Here is a 15,864-nt window from a genome sequence, read left to right as displayed (position 1 = left end):
TTTCTGAGGAGCCTCCATATTGTTTTCTGTACTAATTTACATTCCCACCAGCAGTGTATGAGGGGTTCCCCCGCTCCGTAGCCTCTCCAACACTTATTATTACTTGTCCTGTTGATAATAGAGAAAGGTGTGGCACATATATACAGTGGAATATTACTCTATCATAAGAAAAGATGAAATACTGCCATTAGCGACAGCATGGCTCGAGATTACCATGCTAAGCAAAATAAGACAGAAAAAGTTGAGAACCATATGATTTCACTCGTATGTGAGATATAAAACTGAAAGCAACAAACGAATAAGACAAACAGAGACTCATGGACACGGACAACAGTTTAGTGGTTACCAGAGGGAAAGTGGGGAGATGAGAGCTGGATAAGGGTAAAGGGAGTCAAATATATGGTAACGGAAGGAGATCTGACTTTGGATGGTGAACTCACAATGCAATATACATATGATGTATTATGAATTGTACACTAGAAACCTATATAATTTTATTAACCAATGTCACCCTGATAAATTTAATTTAAAGAATATACATTTGAATAAAATTCCAGAAAGAAATAATAGTTGGGGAGGAAGTAATGTTCAGAGAAATAACAGTGAGAATTTTCCCAAATCTGTTGCAAAACACCAATCTTCAGATTAAGAAGCCTTGCAAACTCCAAGCAGTATAAATATGTAGAGACATAGATGTAGGTAGAGGGAACAAAGATCAATGGGTATGCTACATTTGACAGTTGAAGAGGGCAGTATCATCCACAGAGGAATGACAGATGAATAGTGAAATTCATAACATCGACCATGGAAACCATAAGACTGTATAATAATATCTTCAAAGTTGTAGATTAAATAACTCAACCAAAAATTCTATACCAAGTGAAGCAAAGGAAAGTGCAGACTTTCAGAGTTTACCACTAATGACTATCACTAAATAGATTTGGAAGCACGTCATCAAACCGGAGGGAAGTGTCTTCGGGTGCATGGTCTGAGGGGCAAGGAAAAATAGTGGGCCAAGGTAAATACGTGACAATCTAAATAAACCAATGACTACATAGGAAACAAAGATAATTTGTGGCTAGGTTTAAAATGCTGTTATAATAGCTTATAAATTGGGAGGGGAGATTGGAGAATAAACTATTGCAAAGCCTTTGTATTGTCTAGGAGAAGATTATGACTATTGATGACCTGTAACTTGTTAAATATATATTAAATGGGGCAAATGCTAATAGAATAGACCAAATAAAAAGAACTAAGCAAAGAATAGGCAAAGGAAAACAAAAGAGTTTAAATGAAGGCAAGAAAAGGGAAAAGGTAAAATGGAACAAGTTAAAGGTTCAAAATGTGATGTTAGAAGTAAAACTAAATCATTAATCACACTTTGTGCAAGTGGACTAAATTTTCTCATTAAGGCCTTAACAGTTATACTATATTTTAAAAACAAACAAAAACATATTTCAACTAAGTACTACAAAATATACACCTAAAGAAAATAGAAAGATAAAAGGCCAAGTTATGGAAAAGATAGACCAGGCAAATAGTAACCAAAAGAGGCAAGTACAGTCATATCAGTATTATCAAGAGAATCCAGGCAAAAAAAGATGATTAGAAATAAGGAAATTTCTTGCATAATGATAAATGACTCCATTTACTGGGAAGATGTATCGAATCTAACTGCGTGTATCACACGGATTTGCGTATAGACAGAATTAAAGGAAAAATTTGTTAAATCCATCACAGTTGATTTTAACACACTTACTAGTAATCAGTAGATCAAATGGATCCCCAAAAAGGGAGAAAATAGAAAGTGTGAACGGTATCACTTTTGAGCTGGAGCTAATGGAGTTGACCACCTCTGACGTCTGGAAAAGACAAATTCTTTTCAAGCACATGGGGAATACTCGTTGGGGCTGACAGGCTTGGGCGTACAGCTGGACGACCTCAGTATACTCAAAGGATCAGGACCTGACAGATCACATTTTTTTTAAAAAAAAAAAAAAACCACAATGCAATTAAGTTAGAAAACAAAGACAATAAGATAATTAGAAAAATTAGTTTACTTGGAAATTTAATAACACTCATTACCAACTCATGGGTCAAAAGAGAAATTGTTCTTGAAATTTTATCATGCAACTTTTCATATCAAACTCCTGGGATACAATACAATACTGGGAAGGAAACTTAGAATATTAAATGTATGCCTTTAAAAAAAATCAGAAGGTTCAAAATGGAACTTAGCGCTAATATAAATCAAAGACCCATGGATGCAGAAGGAATGAAATTAAAAGAACAGAAGTTTATGAAATAGAAAAACATATGAAGAGATCAACAAAGCAAAAACTGCAGGTTTGAAAGATAAGATTCATTTTTTAAGAGGCACAAATAAAATGGAATGAAAAAAGAACACAACCACCGATGCAACAGAGAAAAGCAGATAGGATATTAAGAACAACTCTCTACACATTTCAAAATATTAATATAATGAGTGACTACATAGGAAGATAAAAGTTAGCAAAACAGATCAAGGAGAAAGACAAAATTAGAATAATCCTTTAATTGTAAAGAAAATGTAGTCAATAGACATGTTAACACGAAGAAAACACCAAATTCAAACGGCTTTCTCTGAATGCTACCAAACATTTGGGAATCAGATAATTTCATTCTCACACAGAGAATGGAACAGAAAACTCTCATGAACATGGATACAAAAATTCTGAACAAATATTACCCGACCAGATCCAAAAATGAATGAAAAAATCATGATCAAGTTAGGTATATTCCAGGCATTCAAATGATTAATATTCAAATTTTAATTAATAGAATTTACCACATTATTTAACAGATTAAAAAGGAAAAAATATATTATCTTAATAGATAAAGAACATGAAATTCAACATTCATGTATAACATTAAAATTTTTTCTTAGCATATATTTTTAAAAAGAATAGAAATTTCCTTAACTTGATAATAAACATCTATAAACAATATCTATTATGTTGAGACACAGAAATCACCCCCTTTCAGATTAGAAAGGAAGTAAAGATATCCTCCCCATCATCCTTCTTCCTTCCTCTTTATCATTGCACGGAGGTTTGAGCCAGCCCAGTAGCAGTCAAGAAAAAGAAAAGTAGTAGTCAAGAAAAAAGAAAAGAAAAGAAAAGAAAAGTTGCAGCTGCTATGGAAAACGTGTATGGTGGTTCTTCAAAAAATTAAACAGTTACCATATGATCCAATAATTCCACTTCTGGGCATATGACAAAATAATTGAATTCAGAGACATGAAGAGATACTTGCATACCCATCTTCTCGGCAGTATTATACACAATAGCTAAAAGGCGAAAGCAACCCAAGTGTCCGACAGATGAACGAAAAACAAAATGTGGTATAAACATGCAATGGAATATTATTCAGCCTTAAAAAGGAAAGAAATCCTGCCATATGCTACAACATGGATGAATCTTGGAGACATTATGCTAAGCGAAGCAGGCAAGTCACAAAAGGATGAATACTGTCTGATTACACTTATATGAGGTCCCTGGGATAGTCAGATTCAGAGATAGAAGTAGAATGGGGAGTTCCAGGGACAGAAGTGAGGAGTAGGGAGTGGGGAGTTAGTTTTCAATGGAGACAGGGTTTGTTTGGGAAGATGGAAATGTTCTGGAGATTGATGATGATGCTAGTTGCATAACAGTGTAAATCTACTTAATGCTAATGAACCGTACACCTAAAAATGTTAAAGTGGTAAATTTTATATTATGTATATTTTACCACAAATTTTCAAAAGTCATAAAGATTCCAAAGGAAGAAACAAATTATTACTACCCAAATGTTATGATTGTAAACACTGCTCTCCTGAAGCCAGTGCTTCCTTACTGAGCCCAAAACTTTTGTTATGCACAGTTCGCAGTTTGAGAATGGGGATGTGTTTCAGAGATGTATGTAAAATTATGTATCATTTTTCTGAGAACAAACAGACAAGCTTCCATTAGAGGGGTCTGTGACCCACAGAAGTATAAGAGCCATTCTGAGTGGCACCTCCCCGTAGTGTTCACACAAGCCCCCACCTCTCTGCCCCCAACCCCTGTGCAGGCATTGCACAGGCTGTGAGCCTGCTCCCTCCTGTCAGCAATGGCTGGGATCCTTCACTCCCCTCTCGCCTCCTTCCCACATTCCTTATCCCCTCTCCCCACCCCAACACCACTTTCCTCCCTTTCATTCACTCAGGTAGTTTAAATATGATGTGAAGTATATTCTTAAATCTTTCTTGAATCTTTCATTCAACAAATCTTTCATTGGACAAAGTTTAATTTTTTAATATAGGTGGGGCTGCGAAATCAACCAAACTCGGCTTTTTTCTCTTACTCTTCATGTCCTGGATGATAATATTGAACACATGCAGCTCTTAGCTCTGGCCCGGAACCCAGAAATCCTCGTTCTGTAACCTTAAATAATTTCAACTACACTTTCTTGCTGGTTTTGTATCTTGCAGTTAACGTGGACTAAATTTTAACAAATGGAAGATGCTTACTGAGTCCCAGGGTCTGCCTGGGGTGGCGGCAAGGATTCTTGGAAAGGTTATGCTTGGGACGACAGTGGAGAGGAGCCCCTCAGATGACACTTCAAGTTCGGAAACATCCAGGAGATAAAAAATGTCACCGGCTTAATTTTCATCCAAATCCATTCCGAGACTTTTCTTTTTAACAAAATGCTTTTATTGCTATTTTTAACTAAAATGCACTGTTAGGAACTTGCATGAAATACCAAAAGCCATCTATATTCTTTGTTTGAATTCTTCCTTTCTGGTCACAGAAAATGAACAGAAAGAACCGCTGACATAAAGCACAACAGAAACCAACTAGTGCCAGACACTGGGAAGAGGAAAAGGAATCGCTACTGGTTGCTCACACACCGCGTTACAAATGGTTAGTAGTCGTCATAATTGACGCTGGCTCCGTGCCGAAAGCTGTGGGGGCTCCGGGGACCAATGGCAGCATCTTCATCATAGTCACGATGGTGATAATCGTAGTAGTCATGTCCATTCCGATCTCTGTTTAGCCAATAGGTGACATCATCTTCAAATTTCTGGAGGAGAAGAGAGAAAACCACAGAGAAGGAATTGAAGGACACACACACCTCTGACCACATCTTACCTCTGGGCTTCTCTGTGGTGGTGTTTCTTCTATGATTAACAACCCTCACTGGGAATAACTCCTTGACATAGTATTCCTGTGCTCAGAGGTTGTTACAGCCAGATACAGAAGACCGATAAAACCCATTTTCTCCAAAGGAATACACACCCTTACCCGTGAAAATTTCTGTCACATGAGTTCTAAATATATCCCAGACTTAATCTGCTTTTCTCTTTTTTGGTAAATAAAACAAATCTGCCAGATACAGTAACAACTTGATCTGACATCCCCCCACCCCTTCCCCGGCACCATACAAGACTTGTTAAGTCTTACTAGTCTTACATTGTGGCAGACAAGATCTCTTCTTCCTGTCCCATCCCTGTGCCTGGCCCCCTCTAGCGCACATAGCAGATGCTTAAACAATGCTGGCTGAGTTAAATCAGCCACGGCACTGGCATATTACAGCCACAGGCCAGAGTGTTATGGGTGCTCCTGACAGTGGTGTTGGTAGGGCATGCCCTGCTGCCTTTATTTGTTCCACAAACACTTATTAACACAAACACCTGCCATCAGCACTGGAGGGTCACCTAATACAAGTAAGACATTACCGATACATATGAAAATAGACACTTGCAGTTAATTAAAATGAAAAAAGGACGACTAAGTAAGAAGCCTAGAATAATGCTTGAGTTTAGAGCTTGGGCAATGAGTCTTTTGCTATTAACCTGTTTTTAAAGGAAAGACTAGTTTTTTTGTTGGCTGTGGTGAAGGTGCACGATAAATTTGGATTAAACCTGCACATATTGATGCTTAGGACTTGGTAAGAGGTTTTGTGTGAGGGCAAAAATGCAGAACAGATGAAGATGGCCTGGGGAAGTTGGAGTGCATTTAAAAGTTTGGGCTTCAGGGCCAGCTGTTCTCAAAGTGTAGCCAGTGTACCCTTGCAACCAAATTTCTAGGGGTGCTGTAAAATGCAGGTTCCCAGGCACCACTGCACGCCTGCTGGATCGAACTTTCTGGTGACCGGGACTCAGGAATCTATTTTTTTTTTTTTTTAAATAAACCTGCCAGTGAACATTAATATTTGAGAACTCCTCGAAGCTGGAAACCCTGGCCTTGCCCAATAGTGCTCTCTGTGGCCATCCATGCTGGGTGAGCAGTAAGCCAATGGTGCCAAACGGAAGAGGAGGACTCCATGCCTGTCTCCGTTTCCTTAGCCCAGGGGCTTTGGCTTTGTCAGAGCCCACCCCAGGCTCCAACTTGAAAAGAACGCTGGCTTGTCTCCCAATACTGCGGTTTTTCCCATGGCGAAATAATCTTGTTCCTTGATTCTTCTCATTTACAATCTTGTTTTAGATTTTGACTTAAATACATTTTTCAATAAATTTTTTAAATGATTATGACTAAAGAATAATGCAGCCTCGTGTGTTAAAATCCGTATGTGGGAGGGAGACAAAGAAAAGGGGAGATCATAATTCCATTGCCAAAGACAGCCACTACTGTCATTTTGATGAATTTCCATCTAGTCCTGCCTATGCATATTTAGTTCTTATAATCTTATTTGATCCTCACCTTTATCCTCACCAAATCTTATTTGATCCTCACCTGTCATCAGATGTTATTTTAGCCATTTCCCCATGTCGAACCTTTAATATCCATTTTCATGAACTGCAAATACTGGTAATCAAAGAAATGCAAAATACTAAAAGATGATAGAGCATTTTCATCTATCAAATAAGTAATTTTATTCTTTTAAGTTTCCAGTGACAATATCAGATGCTGCTGAAGATGTGAGAAAATTGGTGCCCTCATACCTGACTTGCAAGAATATGCAATTTGACAATACTTAATGACCATTAAATGTGATTCTACATTTGCCCCAGTAACTCCACTGGGCAGAATGCAATACTAAGAAACAAACTACACTCAAAGATGCAAACAATAGTATCTGCCGTTTGGATTGTTGTGAATGTTAAATTAATTCATATAAGAACTAGAATCATTCCTGGCGCAGAGTTTAGCTATTTGCACAACAAAAAAAAATTATATTTGAGAAGTAATAAAAGTAATTGGAGAACAACTGATATATCCAATAGTTGGGAATGGGAAGAAAATTATGATATGTCTACAGACTTGCATTTTATGCAGTCATGGAAAATGATATCTCTTCAAGTTCCCTGCCCATTTTTAAAATTAAATTGTTTTATTGTTCTTGAGTTGTTTGAGTCCTTCATGTGTTTCGGATATTAGCCCTTTATTGGAATATCATTTGCAAATATCTTCTTCCATTTGGTTGGTTATCTTTTTGCTTTGTTGATGGTTTATTTTGCTGTGCAGAGGCTTTTTAGTTTGATGTAGTCCCGTTTATTTATTTTTGTTTTTGTTTCTCAATAAATTTAATTTTAAAAACTATAAAATGTTTAATTTTTCACCTATTGCAATATTTTGTATACACCTTTGATTCACAATATGAGTCATGGGCCCGTTAGAAAAACACTTCCATCTGCCCTGATACTGATGCCGCCCTTCATTGCTCGCTGGCTGAGGTGGCAGGCTGAGTGTTCTCCATGCCATGCCTTGTACACCGTGGCTCCTCCCAAGCCCTGTGCAGCCCTGTCACTCACTGTGTAGCAGAATCCCTGATCTTAGCCCTGCGCTATCTTACCTGTACCCGCCCCCCCAGTTGGGAGTCTGAGATTATAAACATTCTTTTTCCTTAAATCAGTGAATATGTCCTCTCATGCTACCTGGATGCATGAACTGAACCATCTTTTCCTGTAAACGTACAGACAGGTTATCCCAACAACATCTACAAAGACCCATCTCTCTTTAAAAGTCACTTTTCATCTCTTTCCATTGTCCTCACAGGTCTTCGCATTGATCTGTTGTTTCTGACATTTATTAAGGTAAAGCTGAAAATGTTTTGGGGAGGTTGTGAATTATTTTAGAGACACCCGGGCAAAACTGTTAAAAGTGTTCCTAGGAAAATCAGATTCTCCATGACCATTTGGGGCAGTTACCTCTCTGGAATTCTGCTTCTGAAACATGTTGGGAGGGATTCCCGGTTCCATGTAGTGTGATGGAAAATTCCAGCTGATGTCCTCATATGGATGGTAATGTAATCTAATGCCTGGACAGCATGTGACATATAATGGGAGCTCGTACTTCTGGAGCCAATAACGAACCCTAATATTTGTGCCCTATTTTCCCCAGCCATACCCCTGTCCCGGCCACACTGCCCTGCAGGAAGCCAGGCCCCCAGCAGGAGAGAATACCCACCGCTTCGTCGAAGCCCATATAGAGGAACTGCTGGTACCACTGCTGGACCTCTGGCCGGGTCCGGTCCCATAGCTGCCGCTTTTGGCGCTTCAGGCTGCCTAAGAATTCTTTGGCTTTGTTTTCATCAACAGCCACTTCGGTCTTAGTTGGAGCAGGTGCTGAAATGATTTATTCCCACCCCCAAAAAACAAAGAATTATTTCTTGTTGGGGTGAATCACTGTTATACACCCCATCCCCTCAGTGCCACATGTGGAAGATGGTTTGGACTCAACTCCATCCTTAGGTGGGGTGTGATCACTAGTCTCCATGCGGCTCATCAGTTAAGCTCTCCTATTTGAGAACAGCCAGGTAAAGGTATGCGGGCCAACCTTCAACTTCTAAGGCCCAGGGTGGAAATGAAATTCTGCTCAACTTTGCAGTCATGCACCAGGCCTCACACAGAATGCTGATGGCTTCCCCTGGGCTCCACGTTTGGGGAACAATGGGATGTCTAGTGCCACCCTGGTGGATGTTATCGGAACGAAAAGAAGAGAGTGCTGTGCTTACTTAGGACACCAGAGAGAACAAAAGACTGGAATGGCCCCTGAGAGGGCTGCGGCCAGGTCTAGCCTCAAGGGCAGCGAGCCCTCATATCAAGCTGCTGAGATAAGGGATGCCACGCTGGGTCACCATCTCTGGGCCTCACAAATCATTGATGCGTAGACTGAGCCTTGAAGGGTACTGAAACCTGCTTTAACACAGCTTTCTCTAACATCTGTGCAACCTCAGCTGTTTAAAAGGCACCACCTCTGCAGGATGTGCTCGGGGAAGCCGCCGTGCCACCGGGTTTGCGCCTGGGCCTGGTTTTGAGCCCCTGTCCCCTCATCTACAAAACTGGACTGATTGTCCCTGTCTCTGCACTAGTATGAAGGCTGTCCAGGATAACCGAAGTAAAGCGCCCTATGTGATCGTTGGTCACATGGATAAAGATCAGCAGGTTTGCTTTGTCACTCTTGTTCATCTGTGTTTCCCTCAGGGCTTGTTACAATGTTTTGTACACAGTAGGTGCTCCATACATGTTTCTTGGCTTGAATTGAATAAAAGCTGAGGATGTACACCCAGAGGTTGTGATCATCCTAGTGGTTTGCTCTCCGGCCCCACCTTGTCAGGCTGGCCCTATGAGACCTCCTGTCACCTGGGTATCCTTGAGGAGAAGGCTGGCTGTCCAGCACAGAGAGGTACCTCAGAGCTTGCGATGGACCAGGGCCTCAGGAGTGGCTGGAAGTCTGGGAAAGGCACTGAGAGCTCCCCCAGGAGCCTCTTGACCTGAAAAGTGTCTCAGGGGCTCAGCGCCTGTTGGGGCCCGGGGCACCAGCTGGGAAGAGGGTAAGTACTAAAAGCCCCGTTGGGAGCAGACCTGAGCTAACTCAGAACGACAAGGATAAGTGATTAAATGTTCACATCAGAAATGTGGTCACACTTCTTAATTTCTAAGAGATAGCTACCTTGTAATTTTACAGGTGAAAATGAAAGTTCCAAGAGAAAAAATGGCCTTCACGAAGCCACACACTTGGCTGATGGATGGAACCAATGACAGACTCACATTGTGTGGCTCCCAGACTGTTCTATTTCTGACATTTTGCTGCTGTCTACCACATTTACCTGAGGAGTATTTTTCACTACAAGTGTAAGTAACAAAGCAGTTTTTCTGTTTCATCCTCCCCCAATAGCTAATTGGATACAGAATACCAGGACAATACAATCCCTGGTACCCACCAACTGAGGTTGCTATAAATTTAGATATGTGTTCCAAAGGGTACTGTGGTTCTAAAATAAACAGCATTCAATTAACACTGTAGCACCGTTTCTTTTATTTCTGAATCCACACTGACAGCTTTCAGAAAAACAACCTTTAATCATTTACTGGCAATATTTATCTAATAAAATTCCACACCACACACCCACAGAATAAGCTCCTCAGATCTGCTAACCTTTCAAGGCGTAAACACTCCTGATTGCCTAAACACAAGGCTCCAGCGAGCACATTCCACAATGCCATTTCATTTCAATCCCATTAAGAATGCAACCTTTATCCAAGTGGGGTATATTTACCTTTCCGTTTTTGAAGCATCAGCTTGAGTTTATTTCCACTTACGCCACCTGCAGGAATGAAAATAGAAGTCAGATTTAGAGTTGCACTGTACCCTTTAATTTCTCAAATGCAAAAATCGGAGTTGGAAAAACTCACTGGGTGCCCCTCACTTGATTTGGCACCTTGAGAGTATTACGGTGTTTAATGCTTATTGTATTCAGTGTTGTGCAGGAAGAACAGGTTAGGCTGCCCATGGCTCAGACTGGTGACAATGGCATGGCTGACCAAGAGCATTATGATTTGAGCTAGTCCTGGGCAAAGTGACATTGTTCTTTTAGCCCTTACATCTTATGAGGGCCAGCCATCTGTCATATGTACCTTCCTGCAAACTTTCACTTTCCATGGTCCTCCCATAATTCATATCTACCTGGAACCTCTGAGTGTGAACTTATTTGGAAATAGGGTCTTGGCAGACATAATTAATTAAGGATCCCAAAGTGCTTTCACACTGGATGTAGGGTGGGCTCTAAATCCTATGACTGGTGTCCTTATAAGAAGCGGAGAGGATGCAGAGAAAGAAGTTGTGTAAAGATCGAGGCAGGCAGACATGGGAGTTATGCTGCCACAAGCCAAGAAACATCCTTTAGCTCTCTAAAATTCAGCCCTGTTGTGTAGCTTGCCCTGAGCATCTTATCATCACGCATTCTTTATACCATTGGGTGTTATTTTTATTCAGTTCTAAAAGCGTTTCTAATCAGCCCAATCATTTTAATGGAAAATAACATTCTGACCTGATAGAATCCCCTGCTCTGCCTGGAGAGCTGGTTTAAGAACCCATCCACGCCTCTTATCCTTAAGTGCTACATACAAGTATAAAGCGTGTCCCCTGGAGGGGCAACCAAAGCCTCTGGGGAAAAGCCCAGCTTATAAGTAGTGAGCTGAGCAGCTTCAGGTATAAGGAGCTAGTCTGGCCCCAGACGGAGACGCACACTGGATCTTGGTGCCCACGTTCTCGGCCAGGTCCTTAACTTTCCGCTCCACAGACAGGCCCCGAAGCCTGGGTTTCCATCTGCAAAGGTATAGTTTTCAGAGAAAAGGAGTTACAGCTTTTGCCAGACTCTCGAAAGTGTCTGGGACCCAAATAAGATTAAGAACCCAGCTTTCAGAATATATTAGGTAGTTAGGGGGAAAAAAATGCATTTGTAGCCGAAGGTCACAGTTGGCTGCCCACAACTGAACTTTTCCTGTGGATGTGTTTTATTGGTGGTCCCAATGTTTTTACAAAATTTGAATTTGAACAGCTCTGGGCCCAAGACACTCAGTACACCCCATAGTCCATAAACAGCCACTTCACCTATTTGCTCCAGGTAGGCATTCGAATTTGAGTGCTTCCCAACTTCCTCTAGAGTAGGTGTGCCAGCCAGGAAGCTGGGACCACACTGAAGGACTGTGGGTAGACAGCCTGCAGGTGGTATTGCCCTCACATCTTCCACAGGAGGGCTGGGTGCCTGCTGGACAGTGGGCCTAGATATTAGCACAGCATGCAACACCTACTGAAGGATTCAGTGGCTTCCATCACCCATGCTCGCATCAGTCTACGGTGATGTGGCTGTCTAAAAAGCAATTGCAATTTTAGGCTGCACTAATGAAAGGCTAGCACCTTGCAGAAAGGAAGTAGTCATGTCTCTGTTCTCTCACTACTCTGATCAGACCACTCCTCTACTATTTGGTTCAGTTCACAACATCTGTGACCTTTCAGAAGGTCACAGAAAAACTGGAGTTGTGGTCAGAGGAGAGAGTCCAGGGAGGAAAGAGCCCTAACATGTGTTATATGAGAAAAAAGTCAAGGAATTCAGATGTTTAACCTAGAGAAATGAAACTTCTGGGGTAGCAGGGGAGCTATGGCTCTAAGGGTCACAGTACCATAGATTAGGGAAGGAAGCAAGGTTTCCAACACTTGAGCAGCCACACAATTGGCATAAGTTGTGCCAAGAGGTTTCACATGAGTTGCTCAAGGCTTCTGAGTATATATAAGTAGAGGTGACAACATGACAAGGCCACTGCAGTCGGGGATTATTTAGACAGGGTGGGACTACTCTTAAAGGCTATAGTTCCCTTCCAACCTTAAGAGTCGATGAAGAAATCGATGGGAACATTTGCCAACCCAGACAGCTATGTTCCTTGGCACTGACATTAGCATTCATTACTACCTTAATATTTGCTGATCTCCCATACAGAATTAAGTCCCTCCATCTGCTTGCCTTCTGTAAAAGTGATGAACAATTACTGAATGAAATGTGGTCTGCTGCTTAAATAGATATTGGGTTTAGGCATTTGCGATGAGGCTGCAATTTCTCACAGCAAATGTGTCACTACTGCTCCAGAAATGAAAGCTTCCCCAACTCTCAGCAATACAACTGAAAAGCCTGGATAAATCCTAACTTATGAATTATTAATTTTCCAGTGTGCCGATTACTGCACACTGAAATATAAACACATACGATTAGACATGACGCTAAATTTGTTTGAAGAAAAAAACAAAGAACAAGTGAATAAATGTGACTTTATTTTTCTGTAGTATGAATTTTTTTAATCCCAATACCATCAGTCCCTATTTCTGGGCTACGATAATTCAGGTACTCCTGAATTTTTCAAATCTAGTTATCTTGAACAGATCTCCCAGCAGATTCAGAATTGCAATATGCCCCTTTGAGATGCTAACTATTAATAAATTTATCACTGGTCAAGAATGGCAATGATAATTTTTCCATTAAATGTTTTGGGGTGTCATAAATTGCCACTTTGGAATTCTACATAAAGATTTTCATTTTATGTCATAAAAACTTTCACATTCCAGCTCAATGATGATACTGAGATATTTTAACTGACTCCTTTCAGTACCTTATTGGTATGAACAAAATAAAATATGTCTTGAAAAGAAATGGCTTATAGCCAATGCCCACTCGCTTTATTGGGATGTGCTTCTTAAAATCAGAGGACACAAAGCGTGAGAAGTAGATAAACATGTAATGGGAAATTATGGATTAGCTTCCCCAGTGGCTGTAATTTGGATCAGAAGTTATCCTCCTTGCTTACACAAGTCCCCTGCAGTCCTAAGGACCTCAAGCTCCAACCTCAAGGTTCTTCCTGCAAGCCTCCTTCCCCCCATCTGCCAGGAGCTTGGTTTTCCATACCCGCTTTGAATAAGTAAAATATAGAAGCCAAGTATCCCAAGGGGTCTACCATTTCCATAGAATAGTGCCCAGCTATTTTTCAGGAGAAAAACACCAGTCACAGTTTTTGGTCAAGTCACTACATGCCTTCCAGCCTCTGTTCCCTTAGCAGTAGATCTGGAGTAACAATACCCGCCTCTCCGAGTTGTGAGCGTCAAAGGCGCTCACGCATGCATGAGGCCACTAGTGAAACACAAAAGATCAGGCCACAGAAGGTAGCACTGTCCAGACAAAACATATTATTTTAGATTGCTCTTCTTAAGACGGGGTCTGTGGACTCCCAAGGTTCAGATGTTTGCACACCAGCAAAATTGCTTCATTTTGGTAGTGTGTAAATGTGCACATTGTATAGGGAACAAAACTGGAATTTTCAATGGATTCGCTGAGGGGCTCCATGAAGCTTTTTTTTTTTTTTTTTTTTAAGAGCAGGTCCCCATATGGGATAGAAGGCCTGCTTGTTGCTTTGCATATTTGGTATTTGATCTGACTGGGAAGTGCCTGGAAGGATATCTCAGTGATGATGCCTTTTGGCTACCCCTTAGTCCAGGGAAAGGATGAAAAGGGGATTGAGGAGCATCACCCAATTTAAGCTCCCAGTACCCCTTCTTGCACTTTCTGCCCCTCCTTCGGACCTCAGCCCCTCACTTTTCTCCAAGGTTATCACGCATATCTGAGACTCTGCTCTTGACGTTGATACTCTGTTCTCCTGGCCAAGCACACCACTTCCTACTCCGGCAAGTGCAAAACCCAAGAGACCTATCACCCCTTGGACTTTGCCAAGGCTCGGAGTGGGTCCCTACGCCCCCAACTCCATCACTGATCTCCCTCTGGCTCCCTGGAATCGCCGCACTTACCTGGACCCAGACACAGCAGCAGGAACAATGCCAGCGAGGTCATGGCCAGGACAGCGGGCCGCGCGGAGGAGGCGGCCATGGCTGCACTCGGCAGGCAGGAGGGAAACGCGTGCACCGCTAGCCGCTGTGCGGGAGGACTGGCGCGCGGGAGAGAGGGGCGCAGGAGGGCATGCGCTGCCTGCGTCCCTATCTGGGCGGGACCCGCCGGGAGGGCGCGGTGCCATCGGGCGGTGAGCCAAGAGCCCTGCTCTCCGGCCGCGGCTCCAAGGCCACGGATGCTCGTGATGCTGGCACCGCCGAGGACTGCCGGGGGCTGGGCGCAGCGTGGCGGGCGGGAACCAGCAGGATTCCGGCTGCCCAGGGAGGGGTTGACGCCATCCAGGAGGGAAAAGGCTGACGGCCACGGGAAAAGTGGAAGCCGGACTCCCTACCCCGGTTCAGGTGTCCCCCTCTCTTTGCCTTCCCCTCTTGCACCAGCCCGGCTCCCTGGCCGCCCATGTTGTCCTTGTCACTCCCCGCTAGTACTTCCCTGCCTTTGCATTGCGCCAGCTCCTGCCCGGGCCTGGCTCCCGCCTTGGCTTATAAAGTGGCCTCTGGAATTTCCTTAATTCCCTTCTCAGCACTTAAAGATGCCTTTGGCAGTGCTGAGTTTGGGGATTTCTGAAAGACTTCACAGTCTGGGCTCAGAGCTGCAGCTCAGGAAAACATCTCGCCCCAAACTACTGGAATAGAAACGCCTTTCAAAAACCAGGAACTGGGTGAGCTCCATAGGTGTTCGCAGAACAAAAGCGTCCTACTCTGCACTCTGTGATCCTTGCACATAAGTGACACTAAAGTGAGGTCCAGTACCTGTTGTGTTCAGAAACAGAGGACTGGAAGAAGGCAGGGTGCTGTGTGAGGGAGCACAAGACAAATGCGTCCCCATCGACCTTGAGCGGGTCACCTAATTATCTCTCTAGGCCTCCTGTACAGAATGGCAGCAATGTTGAAATAACCTTTAGGGGCCTTCCAGCTAAGATCTGCTCTGAACTCAGCTGATTACCTCTTTTCCACATTTCTCTCTTTTTACACCTTCCAATGGTTAAGTGCTTACTGTTTCAGCATATAATTAGCTCCCTGTGTAATGCAGTTGGATTTCTCCAGCGGCAGCGAGAAAGAAGTATGTTAATATCCAGCGAGAAAGGCAGATGATGGTGGAGTGAAGAAAAAGTGTGAAGTGGGTCTGACAGAGAGTCTCAAGGACTTGGGTTGCACATGTAATGTGACATAATAGTATAATTGGAGGCAATTCTCTTTT

At 42.3% G+C, this 15,864-nt stretch overlaps 1 protein-coding gene across 1 annotated transcript; it reads right to left on the bottom strand.

Moving 5' to 3' along the window:
* Positions 1-4,642: 4,642 nt before the first annotated feature.
* ECRG4 (ECRG4 augurin precursor) lies at positions 4,643-14,851 on the bottom strand. The gene is made up of 4 exons (XM_039840154.1): positions 14,568-14,851; positions 10,501-10,548; positions 8,409-8,566; positions 4,643-5,082 (listed from the first exon to the last, which is right to left on the bottom strand). Exons 1-4 carry the CDS (start codon positions 14,644-14,646, stop codon positions 4,924-4,926), a joined length of 444 nt encoding a protein of 147 aa, XP_039696088.1. The 5' UTR covers positions 14,647-14,851; the 3' UTR covers positions 4,643-4,923.
* Positions 14,852-15,864: the final 1,013 nt, after the last annotated feature.

Source organism: Pteropus medius, unplaced genomic scaffold (genome assembly GCF_902729225.1).
Source record: "Pteropus medius unplaced genomic scaffold, Ma_sr-lr_union100, whole genome shotgun sequence".
Classification (NCBI taxonomy): domain Eukaryota; kingdom Metazoa; phylum Chordata; class Mammalia; order Chiroptera; family Pteropodidae; genus Pteropus; species Pteropus medius.
The sequence above is the reverse complement of the archived record's forward strand: the minus strand, read 5'-3'. Positions and strand labels throughout refer to the sequence as shown.

Bases quoted from the DNA above. Each gene is read 5' to 3' on its own strand.
- ECRG4 (XM_039840154.1), bottom strand. From the start codon at position 14,646: ATGGCCGCCTCCTCCGCGCGGCCCGCTGTCCTGGCCATGACCTCGCTG. The intron at 10,549-14,567 runs GTAAGTGCGGCG...TCATTCCTGCAG, and splicing joins GCTGCTGTGTCTGGGTCCAG to GTGGCGTAAGTGGAAATAAA. The intron at 5,083-8,408 runs GTGGGTATTCTC...CTTCTCCTCCAG, and splicing joins ATATGGGCTTCGACGAAGCG to AAATTTGAAGATGATGTCAC.